Source organism: Alosa alosa, chromosome 2, assembly GCF_017589495.1.
Source record: "Alosa alosa isolate M-15738 ecotype Scorff River chromosome 2, AALO_Geno_1.1, whole genome shotgun sequence".
Classification (NCBI taxonomy): domain Eukaryota; kingdom Metazoa; phylum Chordata; class Actinopteri; order Clupeiformes; family Clupeidae; genus Alosa; species Alosa alosa.
In genome coordinates this window covers 10,558,867-10,575,311 of record NC_063190.1, presented here as the reverse complement: position 1 = coordinate 10,575,311, position 16,445 = coordinate 10,558,867, and the positions used below count along the sequence as shown (strand labels likewise).

Sequence of the window (16,445 nt, the reverse complement as noted above, 5' to 3'; positions counted from 1 at the left end):
TTTCAAAAAAAGTTTCCTCATACAGTCTGAAATAAACTTTTCCTATTTTTGCGACATGGCAAATCATTATTCAACTTGTCCTTTTTTTACATAAGACATATAATTAAGATATCATAATATTAAAAATAACAAATAAATACCATAATCAGACAATAACCAACATAACTGTGATATAGAAATGGGGAGTCTAAGGAAAATAAAGGAGAAAGAGAGAGAGAGAGAGAGAGAGCAGAGGGGAGTCTTGGAGGAATCTAAACAGGAACAAATGACCCAGTTTTTTTCTGATGTGCTGTGCACCTTTCCTCCCTCCCCCGCTCCCTCTGTCACACTGATGGATGGCTTGTTTAACTCCTGCACGGATGATTCACGGCACAGACCAGGTGTGGAAATGTGCTCTACGTTCACTCGTGAGTCATCTCCCAAAAATGCTTCTTCTCTATAATAGAAGCCCCATGATGATAAACTCCTTCTCTAAAACTAAATCTGACAAAGACGTTTCACCACTAACACAATCCTTTACACAATGCACTTGATATGGAAAAAGCAGCTTTCAGAGGGATTTGCTCTGTCAAACTTTATCAGAATTAAAGCAACATTCTGTCATTTTAACAGCTCACCTGTTGTGCGATGGCAAGAACCCCAATAAATTAGGATTGCTGAACTCCAGTAAATTAGGATTACTGAACCCCAATAAATTAGGATTATTGAACCCCAGTCTGCACTGAGCATATCAATGGATGGGATCCTGGCCTTTACAGGAATCCTAAACTCTTGCAGAATGCAACAGATAAAGATGTGCTATTTTAACTTTTGTTGACGTGTGTATTTTCCCTCAAACAAATACATTACTCATTTCACTGTCATAATAAAATGTTTGTAAAGATAAATGGCACTTTGATATTGGAAAGCCCATGTTTGAAGCGCAGATGAAATTGCACAATGTGCACTTAACGCTCTGATATTATCATTCATATTAAAACAATGTAAATTATGACTTAGCCAATACTGTTTCAATTAACAAAAATCTTTTGCACTGTTAATGCAAATTGAATAACAAAGTACTTACATTTATACATTACTTTCTATAGTTAAACAGTCTTTTAAAATGTGTGTCGCTATGGTTCTATACTGTGGATGTTAGAATAATGACTTCATGGTTTTATTGATTTAAAAACTACAGGAAGTAGCTGGCATATTGTCACAGTGCAAATAGCTGTGAGTGTAACACTGAACCTGTATGGCACAGGAGGCTACGTAATGCTTATGCTCCCTGGACCTGCATTAATATGAAGTCAGCCAGTGGTTCTGTGTTTGCTTGTACTCCATGTGATCTCCTCCACAATGTCTGTGGTGTTATTTTTTGGTTATTTCTGGTTAAATAACATACCATTCTGTACCTTACTGCACCTTTATATTGTACTTTAAGCACGGGCCGTGGTGGCTGTGGTCTGGCGTTTTAATGCTGGCCTGAGATTTGATTCTCTGCCGTACAGAGCATAGATGGGCTCATAGAAAAAAGACTAGACAAGAAGAAAGTATCTACAATGTCTGTCTCCAAGGGTGCATGTATCTCAGCAGCCCAGTTAAATGCACTTAAGGGTCATAGATAGTATCCAGTTTTTAACATTTTGTAATATATATATATATATATATATATATATATATATATATATATTATATACCTGCCCAACACCTAGATGGCTACCAGTATGGCCAAGCACCGGGCAACCTTAAAGGTTTGAAATGCTTCTGCTAGTGATTCATAATCCTATTACTTGATCTACTAGTATAGGAATCATGAACCACTTCTTATAGATTTGTCACAGAACTATAAGCTGTGACCTAAGACCCTGTGGATTTGTACAGATTTGATATTTTCACTGTAATCTGATACTTATCATTACAAACAATATGGTGAAACATGGAGAAATGTTAAAATACACATTTGTGTGACCACTGTCTGTTAGATACAGTCAAGCATTATGAAAGCTGTATGCCTAAGATGACTCAGCATGTACATCTTTTTTGGTGAAACACTTTAAATATATACATAAGTAAGGCTTTACATTAATGCTCCAATAACTAACATGAATCCAACCACCCCCAACCTTCAGAATTTATTAACTATTTTGAATGGTAACATCTGCTGGTTATGTTTTTTATGTTAAATAAAACATTGGCTTCTATCAGTGCATCCAGCATCTCTGAACTAACATCATTCAATTCATAAGTTAATTAACCCAATGTTATTTATGTTAGTTAAGGGAAATTTCATGCAAAGCATTACCTGTGTATTTACAAATGTACGTTTGCAGCTTCTGCTGTTGCCATGCAGCATCATGCTTGATGGGAGATATTGAGGGCATCTTTCATCTTACTGAGGTAACTGTTTGACTGTCTCTCTCATATCAGAGGTCCACTGAGCTCCTCCTTCAGGTATATGAAGAGTAGAGTTTTTTGTGACATTATTGGAGGGGATGGAAGTCATCTTAGTGCAGAGTGAGAGAGAAAGAGAGGGAGAGAGAGAGAGAGAGACAGAGAGAGAGAGAGAGAGCTGGCATTTTGGGGTCATGGCAGGTCGCTGCTTGACTCCTGCAATTAAGAAAGCAAGAAATATAATTATCCTGGAGGAGCAGACCCAGACACAAAGTACAGAGAGATATCAGGGGGACAGCAGATTCCATGCAGCTAGCCGCAAATGGATTCCTATGCTGGGGCATGGCTGGTCACCATAGTTTCCAATCAAATGAGTGGAATCACTACATCAGTCAACCACATTCAATGTCCCATCACTTTCATGCATTTGACTGAACCACTACAATATCTACAATGCCATTATACATACATTAATTATTTACATGTTTGTTGTCTTTATTTATTTTCCAGGGGTTAGACTTAATAGCTAGCAGGCGTAATTATCCAAGATAAAAATGTAAGGGTAAATAAAGAAGGAACACAGGGTCATGTGTCGTACAGACATGCCATGCAAAATCTCCCTTTTCTAGAGAAGCCGACAGACAGCACTGTTTAGAGGCCAGTGGTCACGCGAAGTGATTGCCTTTGACTGCTGTCTACGCATATGCTTTCAACTACCGAGCTGGTGATCATTTAAGTAGCACCCCCACAGCATACTACAAGGGCACTGATGTTTTAAGAGGGAAGAGATATAACCTATCCTGTCAAGCGTGACCCGCTTTTTTGTCTCAGCACTTGTCCTCTACCAACAACTGTCTGATTAGGATCCAATCTCTTGTCCCTGCCAACCCCCCTGATCACAGTATTTTAATTTACCACTAAGATGGGCCTGATCCCAGCTATCACAGTGGGATTGTTTTCTCGCTTCAGTGAGAATTTACAATCTGCTTTTAACTGATGAATGTCTGAATACTATCAGTGATGGTTTAGGTTAAATATTTTTTTTCTGTAGTTTACTGCTTCGATTCTCTCATTTTTTTTCCATCAGCCTTTTTTCCCTGATCAGATATATGGCATTCAGAATGAATAACATAAAGAAAACAAACTGTAGTTTAAACCCAGGTCTACTTTCCATACATAAAAGGGGCCAAATATAGAGTAAAACCAAGGGTGCAAGAGTAAAGTTCAGGGAAGGAGAACAAAATCGACCATTTCCCCTTTAGGTTTAGGTGAGAACAAATGGAGGGTGGGGGGGGGGATAAGTAAGGGGTTTCAAAGGGACAAAAGGTTAAGGGAATGGACAAAATATTCATCTCTACCACACCAAATCACAGAGCTCCTACGACACCGAGTCAGCAACCAGCATACCTCCAGCTGCAGAATGGGCTTCCTTTCATTTTGAGTACTTCAGAACAGAAAAAGAAACAAGCGTTGTCATGGTTACAATCAAACAGAAGTAAGCACATTTAGGGCAACATGCACACTTGTGTGCACAGGCACACACACACACACATAGTACACATGCTCAGACACATGAACATAGACAGGTAAAAAATAAACTGATAATACTTCCTTAGACAACTACACAAAAACACAGCATATATCTGACTGTGTGTGTGTGTCTGTGTGTTTTATCATGTTTTGCATTTGCCAGGCAGCTTATTCTGACGACTAATATAACCAATGGGTCAAAGTGGCGGCTGGTCAAGCAAAAATTAACATAACAGTTAATAAGTAAGGGATAACGCCGGTCATTATCGGGAAATAGGTCCCGACAAGGCCGTGCAGCGGTCAGTTATACTTAGCAACGGTCTGTTATTGAGAAATAGCAGACCACCGAACGTTGGGAAGGCCCATTCAAGTGAATGGAGCATTCTGCAGCATTATGAGGAGCCGTGTAATAAGAGAGTTTAAATACTCATGACATGATTTGACCTACACTGGTTACTGCCTCAATATAGCATATTTTTCCACTTCAGGAACAGCTTCTAGAAACAAATATACTGTCGGAAAATCTGGGGTTTTCTCTGTGATGCAACTGACTGTAGAGGTATTAGGATTACTGATGGTGGTAGAGGTGCAAATGGTCTCTTGCTAATTTTAATGTGATCAGGAGCATAATGGAACATCATTGTGTGTGTGTGTGTGTGTTTGTCTGTAAGGATGTGTGAGTGATCACAACCATGTAGGAAGAACAAAACCTTGTTACAGTGAATATTTATGTATTTGTGTATATACATCTATGTATCTATCTAAGAATAGATCTGAAAGTAATGTGAAGATGTCAGGTAAAAATAGATCACTTCAACAGAAAAAAATGTTTGTTTGGAACTGCTTGTTTGGAAATGCTCCCTCAATTTCTCACACACTCTCTGTATCTCACTCAGACAAACACATACTCTCTCTCTCTCAACAAACAAATACACATTGACACAGCCACAAACCAACACATGCACACCATTCTCCCAAAACATACATTTTTGATGCTTTGAGATGCTCTAAGATCATTTGAAAGAGACACAATTTCAGTGATGCATCGCTTGATTTCAACTAAATGTCTTCTCAAAAGGAAACTGAAAGAAAATAGAGCCCTTTTCAATTCACCATGGACTGTGAGGAATTAAACACTCTGCTGTGTATGTGTTTGTTTGTGTGTGTGTGTGTGTGTGTGTGTGTTTCCGTGTGTTTCCCTGTAGATCTGTCCAAGTGATTTCATTGTATAATTCTTTTAATTTCAAGGGCAGAATCATCATCATGTCCACCACCACATACCTGTAACGTGGAGGACCGTGATTCGCTGGTCGTCGTAAGGGCCATGCTCCTGGGTATGCTGGACACGAAGTAGCCGGCGCCGTTGGGCAGCGGCTGCCTCACCACCACCTTACCCTTCCGGGTCTCGGCCAGGAACAGGCTGTACCAGTAGGCATCGCTGGAGATCAGTGTGGAGTCGGCGATGGTGGAGTTCCTCTGACTGGCCACGCTGTTCCTGTTGGATGGCGGCTTGGTCGGCTTGGGCTTCTGACACTTCAGCACGATTATGACCAGGATGGTGATCAGCAGCAGGAAGGACACTGACCCCAAGCCGATGACCAGGTACAGATTTAAGTCAGTGAAAAGGTCGTAGTGAAGAGGGATCTCCGTGGTTTCTGAGAATTCGGTGACCACCTGCTCCACAGTGGTGATCTTTATGGTGACCGTGGCGGAGAGGGGAGGGTCACCGTTGTCCCTGGCGGTGATGACCAGTCGCTGGTAGCGGGGATCTCTGGAGCTGAACATGCGGGTGGTCCGCACCTCACCGTTGTACTGATTCAGGCTGAACAGGGTGGCGTCCGTCACCTGGAGGAACTGATAGGTAATGCGTGAGTTCTGCACGGAGTCTGCATCCAGAGCGATGACTTTGGTGAGGAGTGAACCTTTCTCGAAGGACCTGGGGATGACCTCCTCGATGACTGTCCCTTTGGCACTCCAGGGGGACACGATTTGTGGGGTGTTGTCATTCTGGTCCAGGATGATGATGTGGACGGTCACATTGCTGCTCAGTGGAGGAACCCCAGAGTCCCTTGCCTCGATGTGGAACAGATACTCCCTCTCTCTCTCATAGTCAAATGTCTTGAGTGCGTACAGGTTACCATTCTCCGGATTGATTGAGAAAAGCATGGACATGGATGTGTTGGCAATCATCTTCTCCATAATGAAGTAGACAAGATACTGGTTTTCGTTCAGGTCGGGATCATGCGCCGAGAGCGAGCTTAACAGTGTCCCAGGCTCATTATTCTCCATGACATGGATAGTGTAGAAAGACTCTGGGAATTGGGGCACGTTGTCATTGACATCCAGTATTTCTAATCTTATTGTCTCATTGTCGGACAGAGATGGTGTGCCCCTGTCTTTCACTTTAAATGTAATGTCATAATTGGCGACTCTCTCACGGTCCAAAGGTTCAGACACAAGCAAAGAAAAATACTCCTCAGAGGACTTGTTGAGTAGGAAGGGTAGATTAAATCTATCATGGATGGTTAAATCCACTTTACCATTATCTCCGGAATCTCTGTCACTTACACTCACAACCGCTAACACTGTTCCTACAGCAGCATTTTCCTCTATTGACCTCTTCAGAGATTTGACTGTAATTTCAGGATGGTTGTCATTTAGATCTGTGATAAACACCAGTATTTTACACTGTCCAGAGAGAGGTTGCTGACCCTTGTCTTTTGCTTCAATGTACATTTCAAAACTTTTAATCTCCTCAAAGTCAATCACTCCTTTTACTCTGATTTCTCCTGTGTTCGAATCTAAGGAAAATTTCTCCTGGGTCTTCTCGGATGTGTACAAAGTGTACGAATATGTCAGCTCTGCGTTTGAACCCTCGTCCTTATCGGTTGCGTTAAGTTTCATTACTAAAGTACCGGCTGATGCGTTTTCAATTAAGTCGACAGAGTAAACTTGCCTGTCAAATTGAGGGGCGTTGTCATTCGTATCCAGAATCTGAACTACAATGCTGGCAGTACCGGATCGCGGAGGGTCCCCGCCGTCTACAGCTGTCAGAATGAGATTGTGAATAGCCTGCTTTTCCCGATCAAGCTCCTTTTTTAAAACTAAATCTACATATTTGGTCCCATCACTTCCCGATTGTAGGTCAATGGTAAAATGTTCGCTCTGGCTTAAATAATACGTTTCAATTGAATTCTTGCCCACGTCCATATCTACGGCGTTTGTAATAGAGAATCGTTCACCTGGTGACGCAGACTCCGAAATATCTAAGTGCATTGTTTCTCTCCTAAACTGAGGTGCATTGTCATTTATGTCCAGAATTTCTAATTCAACGTTAAATATACGTACCGGATTCTCAATTATGACATCCATTTTGAGAAAACAAGATGATACAGTCTTTGTCGGGCACAGATATTCTCTGTCTATCTTTTCCAGAATAAACAAATCCCCGGTCTCTTTGTTGATATCTAGATATCTCTTGTTGATGTCTTGGATGATCTCGAGCTTCACGTTTCGTTCTCCAAGGCTGCTAATGTCGAGTCCAAGATCTGTGGCTAGATTTGCAATAACGGATCCCACCTCGATTTCTTCGGGGATGGAATACCTTGTAACCGACAAAGCCAGGCTCCACACTGCAGCGAACAGTAGGAAAGCGTACAGCCTCCTCTTCCTGGGAAGCATTATTGAGAGAGGATCCATTGTAGCGTGCAAAATATTTGAATTTACCTAATGCATTTGCTTGTCGGTGCAGAGAGGCCAGCCCGTCTAATGCAGGGCTGCTAAAAACGAGCTCTGAGATTGTGCAGCATGTTTTATAATGATGTTCGAAAGCAGGAGCGAGCCGCCACCGCATGCTCTATGTCCCATCAGACTGTCATGGCTTCCTCCGATGTGCAGATCACAGCTATAGGCTTAAAGAGCAGCGACACTGTGTGAACATACACTGAGCAACGACGTTTCAAATGTACTCCTAATTTCACCAACACGTACAAAATCCTCTGGTGTTACTAAAATTTTTTAGGGGAACTGCGGGGATAATTGCACGCGAGCTTTTATAGCGATTACACAGTGCCACAATGCATATTTGTACTAACACTCACAGGATAGTACAATCGTCATGTAAGACTTTGTTGGACCATAAAGTTTGACTATTCGCTGAAGAAAAAGCAGTGACGAACCACCATGTTCTTATGTTTCATGTATGCAAATAATATTTACTTGAATTACTTCAGCGAACAGCGACAAAGAGCCTAAATGTCTGCTGATCAGTATTCAAACTATTTCAGCTGTTGTATGTTAATTCACATGGTTCTGTAACATGTGAAAATTAACAGCAAAAAACACTGTGCTTATATTTCTTAATTCGAACGAATTTCAATATTCGTTCGAGGTATGACCGAAAACTTTTCGAAAACAAAATCACCTTTAACTGTAACACACGTAGACATAAACCTGCAAACAAAAGATCATGCCACTACAACAAATACTGACAACATGATTCAGTGCAATATGAAACAATAGTTACATTTATTGTTAGAGTTAATGCCAATATTACATACAAAGTTGCAGGATAACTAGCCTACTGTCAAGGAATGCATGATGCAAAAATTGTGGATTCTTATCTTCTGCATTGTCGTATTGCAATCATCAATGTATGATCATCGATAGACCCAACAATCATCAATGTATGATCATCGATAGACCTATTTTTAATTTGATCACCATAGCACTGAGAATAAAATAATTGCAATATCAAAAATATATACAAAGTTCAGAACACTGTTACTTTTGCAAAAGTGAAAAACGTAAGTAGCTTATATTAAATACATTTATAACATACTACCTTACGAGACAGGTGAGTTTGCGGGAATAAGTTCAATGTTAAGTAAATAGTTGTTGTTGTTTTCAAGTTGCTGTCCAGTAGCTGTGGTTCATTTGAAAAGGTCGTTGGTTATTACAGGGTCCTCTTTCTGTTCATAATTAGAAATTAGCTTCTTCTTCTTTTTCCCAAACGTAGAGAAAGAGTTGTATACATCTAGGGTGTCACAATTGGCGAGCTTGATGGTGCACTGCATGGATGCAGTGCCCGGGATGTAGACGTTGTGCTGGTAGTCAGGCGATGGTTGGGCTGTACTTTGCTGAGGGTACCTGGGCGTCCAGCATCGGTTGGGTATCCCACCCACTTGTGAGGACATGGTCATCTTGTAGTCTTTGGAGAGAAAACATGTACATACATATTAAGTAAGCCTTATCAGTATATGTCACAAATCAATCAAACAGCATTCAGTGGCATACACTGGAGTTGAATATGAAAGTATATGACTTATTTGTAAACATAGCCTGGTGTGTCAGAAAGAGAGAGTGAAGAGACGGGATACCTCGCATGTGACTCCCCCATGTCCAGTACTGTGGCCCCATAGAATTTGTGAAACTGTCTGGATCATGCGTAGGCCTGCGCTGTAGGGTCTTGCCCATATGAGCTAAGCCCGTAGTGCTGAAAATCGACAGGGATTTGAAAGAAATTGAATTAAACTTGTATGTGTTATATTTTTACAGCCAGTCAGTATAAATAAATGTGTGTGTGTGTGTGAGAGAGAGGGAGAGAGAGAGAGAGAGAGAGAGAGAGAGAGAGAGAGAGATGCGGGGTGTGCATGTGTGTCTGGAAGGTGAGACGTTTTATATTCTGTTTTAGCATTTTCGTTTACCTCTTGTGTGCATAATTATATTGATTCTTTGTCAAGGTCCAGTCCTTGTCTGCCGCTGCTGCCGCCACGAACTGCATATTTGGAGACAGGAAAACAGAATCAATTATCAACTAGTTATTACTAGTGGTCTAGACTTTCGGCCTGTGATTTATTCATTCACTTATTACCCATTGCATATGTGCTAATGCATCAGAGAGGCTGAGTATTTATATGTTTACTTATTCATGTTACTGTGGAAAAAGCTCTGGTTTAGGGATTTCACAGTCTAGTTCACCTGAGTACTTGTCAAATCAGATTGTTCATGAAAAGTAGAAATCAGAAATGCCTGAAGAAATAATTATACCTGTGTGTAGTGTACTACAGTAACAATGCACATGCCATTTAATTAAGTTAACTATTTGGTTGTCTCGTCCCTCAGTCAAAATGCTAAGAAATCCTCGTGGGGTGATTTACACATTGTCCCTGCCTTTTGCGCTCCAGTATGCGCTCTGACAAAGCTCATAAGCTCATGAAATGTATTAAATAATGCAACAACAATGCAATGCTGAATTATCCCAAATTGTATCAGGTTGATTTTATATTTTCAATGTTGTTATTTACCTCATTTGGAGAGGTGCTTCCATTGTTCGCCAGACGGTATTGTGGTGGGCTCCATGTAGATGTTGACCGGTCGACCCCCTTCGTGTTATTTCGAAGCGTTGAGACTGTTGGGCTGCATGGCTTTAGGAAGGTAAAGTCACTCTTAGATGATTCCGGTGTCAAGCACATTTTGTAGCAGTAGTTCTGGTCGAGTGCACTGGTACCATTTACCTCTACGTGGTTCGTGGGTCCTTTGGTTCCCGAGGATATCTGCACGTTCAAGTTGGACTTTTTAATGACTTCTGTGGAGGAGGCCTCTGAGCGGTAGCCGCAGCACGAGCTGATGGATAGGGTGCATCCCCGGATGGCATGTTTGTCCCTGTATGCCTTAATTGCAGTTAGGACAATAATAGCCACCAGAAATGTGAATGAAATTGCGCCCAGGGATACTATTAAGTACAACGTTAGATTCGGGTCGAACTGGGGGCCAAGCGCAAGGTCGCCGAAATCTGGCAAGGTTTCTGGCACGCTGTCAACAACTGACAATATGATGGAGGCAGTGGCCGACAGGGGTGGCTGACCGTTGTCCTTCACCAGAACGACAAGTGTTTGCCTCGCGGGGTCCTTTTCTACCAGTCGGCGAATTGTTCTGATCTCCCCTGTATACAAGGCCACGGTAAATAGGGTCTGGTCCGACGCCTGGAGGATCTGGTAAAACAGACGCGAGTTTTGCCCCGAGTCTGCGTCCACAGCTTCGACTCTAGTCACTAAATAGCCGGAATCGGCTGACCGTGGAACAATCTCAGTCGCCGCTGTTCCATTTTTTGGTACAGGAGCCACAATCATCGGCGCGTTGTCATTTTGATCTAAAATAAAAACATTTACAGTAACATTTGCGCGTAACGGTGGAAAGCCAGCATCCTGCGCTTGTACAGTTATTTGAAAGTTTCTAAGATGCTCATGATCGAATGAGCGCAGTGCATACAAATTTCCATTATCAGAGTTAACTGAAACATAGGTGGATACAGGCATTCCTTGAATATCACCCTCTAAAATAGTATAGGATATATATGAATTTTGATCCGAGTCTGGATCCGTAGCTGATACCGAGCATATGGATGCACCCGGGGCATTATTCTCGGTTAAGTAAACTGTGTAAGAAGGTTGCTTGAATCGAGGAGCATTGTCATTGATGTCAGATACCTGAACCACAATAGTTTTACGGGTGTATAGCGGTGGAGTGCCCATGTCTCTTGCAGTTAGAGTTATATTGTATTCGGGTGTGGTTTCCCTGTCAAGAAAATCACATGTCACTAAGGTGTAATAATTTCGGAAAGATGAGTGGAGTTGAAAAGGGACGTGGTGGGGAATCTCACAGTCAACATTTCCGTTTTCCCCGAAATCCTTATCCATTACGCTTATGACCGCTATCACTGTGCCGGGTTGCGCGTCCTCTTGAACTGGCGTGGATACAGAGGTGAGGATAACCTCGGGAAGGTTGTCATTGACGTCTAAAACATTTACCATGACTTTACAGTGCACGGCCACCGCTGATGGACCCTTGTCTTTTGCCTGGACATATATCTCGTACATTTTTGCCTTTTCATAATCCACGACTCCTTTGACTTTAATTTCGCCGGTGCGTGCGTCTACGGTGAACAGTTCTCGTACTCTCATCGGCGCGTGCCCGCTGAATGAGTATGTGATGTCCCCATTTGGACCTTCATCCAGGTCTGTTGCATTGAGTTTAATTACTACAGTACCTTTTGGGGCGTTTTCAGCCAGTCTAACTCTGTAGAAAGACTGGTCGAACACAGGTGCGTTATCATTTGCGTCGAGAACTGTTATATTTATTACTGTGGTACCAGACCGCTCTGGAGAACCTCCATCCACCGCGGTCAGAACCATCTGATGTAATTGCTGGTGCTCCCTGTCTAGTGGGTTCTCCAGAATAAGCTCTGCAAACTTACTGCCGTCACTGCGTGTCTGAACGTCTATGGAAAAGTATTCATTTACGCTCAAAAGGTAGGAGTCCAGCGAGTTAGTACCGACATCTAGATCCTGTGCGCTCTCAAGCGGGAATCGAGATCCTGGGACGGCCGACTCGGATATATCCAAGTTGAATTCGCTCCAAGGAAAACTTGGTGCGTTATCGTTCACGTCAAGAATTTCGACTTCCACCCTGTACAACTCTAAAGGATTCTCAATAACGACTTGCAAGTGAAAAGAACAAGATGGGTTTTGTTCGCACAGCTCCTCCCGATCAATGCGCTCATTAACAAACAAAACACCGTTCTCCAAGTTCACCTCCAAATACTGCTTCTTTGAACCTGAAACAATTCTGAACCTTCGTGCAGACAGTTTGTTGACGTCCAAGCCTAAGTCCTCTGCTATATTTCCGACAAAAGCCCCATGTTCCAATTCCTCGGGAATGCTATATCGGATCTGTGCCAGAACCAGATCCAAGACCGAGGCAACCAGCGCCAAGCAGGTCAGGTGTCCTGTCCAGAAGCAAAATCGCCCGGCGCGCCGCAGTTCCATCACAGCTTCCACTGCGCTACTGGAGATAAGGCAAAGTGCGCTTCATGCACTCTAAATTTATTCAGACACAAAACAATCACACCAAGTTCCTCATTGTCAGTTTTCCAAACTCGTGCATTTTTCAAAAGGTTTTCTGTCTTGTGAAATAGCCGACACGAGCTGTAAATGTTCCTAGACCTACTGGAGAGCGTGCGTGCTATCCGGTTGAGAATGAGTGTGGATGGATATGCGAGTGAGAGACAGGATTGGAGGGCAGGAGTGAGAGGGGTGGTTTAATGCAGGTCGCAAGTCGTATCCATGCCTCGCCTCGGATAAAGTAGGCTATTCGAAGTGTCTAATCGCTATCTCTCTCTCTCTCTCTCTCTCTCTCTCTGTGTCTTTGTCTCCCTCTCTCTCGCTCTCTGCATGTGTGTGTATGTGCAAGATACCCCCCCCCCTCCTGATACGAGCTACACCGTGAGAAATAAGACTTTGGAGCTGCTCTCTCAGAACTGTGTCAGGGTAGTATCAGTTTCTCCTCCCGAGTATCATTGCTTCAGTCCGGAGATAACCCCCACATCCCCTCCTCTTAACCCTCATCCCGTCTGCTCCAAAAAGAGTAAAAAATCCCCTTGTTTTAAATAAGCACAAAACACAATCTGTCCACCGAATGAAACCACAGCAGATGGCCGGTTCTCAGAGAGCCCGTGCGCTTTTAATTAATGTAGTGGAGATTAGAGAGCAGTATCCCGGATCATTAGCGAACAGAGGAATTAAAATGTTTTGTGAAAAAATAATCCCAGTGCTCTCGGCGGGATGAACAGCACTATCTGTGGGTTTCTATTACATTTGTCCACATTCCATTACTTTAAGTGCATTCTCAGTCACATACCCAAATCGGAAACAACCGAACTTTAAATCCGGCACAAAGACAAACACATTAATGCATGAGACAAAAAATAAGTGGGATGCACACTTCCAGACATGCACGTGCCAGCACGAACAGTTCAACATCACGACTTCACTTCACACAGAGACAGACATCTGTAGCCTACACTAGGAGAGAGAACTGAATCTTTGATTTCCCTCGTTTATTTGACTGAATACTAACAAAACATGTCTGCAAGAATATGAAACCAGTTTGTTCCCTTCATGTAATCACTGAATTCACCACAGGGTGCTGTCTGAGTCAATTTAGATAGCCTACTGTTAATGTCACCAATTGTATATCGCAGAGTAGATTATGCTTAAATTAAAAGAACGGTGAATTACAACAATAATATAGTAGACCTATAATAAGCATAAAAATGGTATAGGCCTATATATAATAATAACTTTATAACATTCATAATAGTCTAACTCGCAATTGCAGATAATGAATCTGGAAAGCCTTTGGAACAAATGCTTTCGCATGACAGCGTTTGGGTTTCGGGGACACCCCAGGCACTGGTGGCGCACCATACGCGAGACAGATGTGCGCGCTAATTGCTGGGTCTTGTAACCTACTTTGGAAACGACCGTCTTAAGATGTTTCCGAAAAAAGAAAACCGTATCTGTCACAATAATTTTTTATTCAAAAGACTGTATCTGTGTGAATTGTGTAGCGCATTTAGCCTATATTGGGCCGACTGTCTAAAACCATCTTGCCACCACACGCCACCCTGCGGACTGCATGTGGGAATTGTCTTCATTTCAAAGCATACGCATGGACAGCCTGTGCATCTGAGCAGCTAATGGGATTTTAAACCATAATTCACCTTTCCACAATCAAGGGGTTGAGGAGCCCATTTGACCTTGGTGTGGCTTAAGCTTTGAGCTCATTGATGCCAACGTCACGATAATAAACAACGTCTCTTGAGATGTTAGAAGCTTAATATTGGCTCTTCATATTGGTGTGCTTTCAGAAGCATTCTTGTGTTGATGAACACCACTGAACTTTTGCCTCTCATCCAATCACTCAATCAATCTGTCATTACCCAGATATATATCACGTAAGCGTTTCCCTATTTCTAATAAAATACTGCAATTATGAAATCGGGATTAAGCTACATTAAGAAACAAACTCAAGCCTCTAACGAACGAGTCTACTTGACATGCCGCTACCAGTGCATGTCCCCCCGGGGGGTCGGAAGAATTGGTCTGCTATGTGGGAGGGGAGTTGGGGCAATGTTGTGATAGAATGTGATTGAATGAGAGAAAATACTTTTGGACAACTGGCGTTGTCTTGTATTAACCACTAGGTGGAAGCAGAGACCACTAGTTAGAATCCTTCAGTTCCATCTTGTGGCCAATCAATTTATTGCATTTATTTCACCCATATTGAAGAAGCATTCAAAGAATGCAGTCTGCCATTTGGACCTCAAGCATATAGTTGTCCTTAATGGGGTCTGCAGTCTATTTGCATCACACATTTTCTTGTGTGCCCATGTTAGACACTGCATTATGCCTCCGATTCTTTGTGGAGTAGACTTTGGTGGTGTGTAGGAGAGCTTTGACAACATTTAAAGATTGTATTGTGGGTGTATGTTAGTGGGTTGTGTGAGTATGGTAGCGGGTTGTGTAAGTGATAGGCTACATAAAGCATTTGAGATACTTTGACAAATCCATATGTATGGGGTCCTTGAAAGTGTTTATATACTTCTACTTATTCATCTGACTGATGCTTTTATCCAAAGTGACTTACAATTATTACAAGGGTCATGCTAACCAGAGCAACTTGGGGTGCCTTGCTCAATGGCACGACAGTGGCAGCCGGAAATTGAGCCCACAACGTTTCTGGGTACTGCATGCTGGCCAGCTCCTTAGCCACTATGCTATCACCGCCCCCAAGTGTTTATGAGAAGTCTACTATTGTGCTTCACATTAACTACCATGCTCTCACAAAGTATAAGAAGGGTATCCCAAACGCATGAGAGAGAAACACGTGAGAGAGAAAGGGAAAGCAAAATAAGATGTGATGAGAGCACTGGCTTGTGTTAGTAGTGATGTACTTCTGCCATTTGACGGTACCAGATTTGTTCTCTGACTCTGCATGATACATAGACTTAAAGGGTTAATAGCAATGTGCCATCCTGCAACATTTTGTAACATTTTTTGTTGATGGTTTAAAGAAGGATAAAAAGTTAGCAGTAATACTTTGGTGTACTTTTCCCAAATTCCACTTAATCAAATGGAATGTACTGACCAAACCTCTCTCTCTCTCTCTCTCTCTCTCTCTCTCTCTCTCTCTCTCTTGTCTTTGTCTGTCCCTCGCTCTTTCTCTCTCCTCTCTCTCAGCTACTGACATCCTTCTTCTGGTCAGTCCAACATCTAATCAGGGGCAATGAAAGAGTTCTCTTCAATGTCCATACAGCTGACTGACACATCTGGAACCAAGTGCCTCTTGCGCAGCAGCGTATTCTTTAAATCTGTCATTCTGTAACCAGCCTTAAGAGTGAAGCCTACAAATGAACTCAATGACCGTTTCATTGCTATGGCCAAGATGGTATGTAGACCCCGCACTCTGCCGACTATGCTTTGCCTTTTGACATGAAAGTAAATTCACAAATTACATTCTGAACACACATTGGATTACACAATCAAATATATTGATGCCAGCAGTTAGATGCACACAGTGACCTCACACACGCGTGCACGCACACACATGCACACAGACGGACACACACGTACACACATACGCACATGCACACAGACGGACTCACACGTACACACATACGCACATGCACACAGACGGAC

At 42.4% G+C, this 16,445-nt stretch overlaps 2 protein-coding genes across 4 annotated transcripts; both read right to left on the bottom strand.

Annotated features, from left to right (window-relative positions):
- Positions 1-1,686: 1,686 nt before the first annotated feature.
- LOC125287148 (protocadherin alpha-C2-like) lies at positions 1,687-7,796 on the bottom strand. 2 transcript variants are annotated; one of them, XM_048232714.1, is made up of 3 exons: positions 5,188-7,796; positions 3,784-3,820; positions 1,687-2,592 (listed from the first exon to the last, which is right to left on the bottom strand). In XM_048232714.1, exons 1-2 carry the CDS (start codon positions 7,603-7,605, stop codon positions 3,809-3,811), a joined length of 2,430 nt encoding a protein of 809 aa, XP_048088671.1. In that variant the 5' UTR covers positions 7,606-7,796; the 3' UTR covers positions 1,687-2,592; positions 3,784-3,808. The 2 variants fall into 2 exon arrangements, with proteins under 2 accessions (XP_048088671.1, XP_048088662.1); XM_048232705.1 differs by lacking the exon at positions 3,784-3,820.
- Positions 7,797-8,404: 608 nt separating this feature from the next.
- On the bottom strand, positions 8,405-13,023 carry LOC125287106 (protocadherin-10). Of its 2 annotated transcripts, XM_048232626.1 has the most exons (5): positions 10,422-13,023; positions 10,212-10,331; positions 9,612-9,682; positions 9,285-9,400; positions 8,405-9,115 (listed from the first exon to the last, which is right to left on the bottom strand). In XM_048232626.1, exons 1-5 carry the CDS (start codon positions 12,729-12,731, stop codon positions 8,838-8,840), a joined length of 2,895 nt encoding a protein of 964 aa, XP_048088583.1. In that variant the 5' UTR covers positions 12,732-13,023; the 3' UTR covers positions 8,405-8,837. The 2 variants fall into 2 exon arrangements, with proteins under 2 accessions (XP_048088583.1, XP_048088573.1); XM_048232616.1 differs by having other exon boundaries at positions 10,212-13,023.
- Between the last annotated feature and the right edge of the window lie 3,422 nt (positions 13,024-16,445).

Coding starts and splice junctions, on each gene's coding strand:
- LOC125287148 (XM_048232705.1), bottom strand. CDS start 7,605: ATGGATCCTCTCTCAATAATGCTTCCCAGGAAGAGGAGGCTGTACGCT. Junction 2,593..5,187: donor CACGGTCCTCCACGTTACAG/GTATGTGGTGGT, acceptor TCTTAATTGCAG/GAGTCAAGCAGCGACCTGCC.
- LOC125287106 (XM_048232616.1), bottom strand. CDS start 12,731: ATGGAACTGCGGCGCGCCGGGCGATTTTGCTTCTGGACAGGACACCTG. Junction 9,401..9,611: donor TATAATTATGCACACAAGAG/GTAAACGAAAAT, acceptor GTCGATTTTCAG/CACTACGGGCTTAGCTCATA. Junction 9,116..9,284: donor ATGGGGGAGTCACATGCGAG/GTATCCCGTCTC, acceptor TTCTCTCCAAAG/ACTACAAGATGACCATGTCC.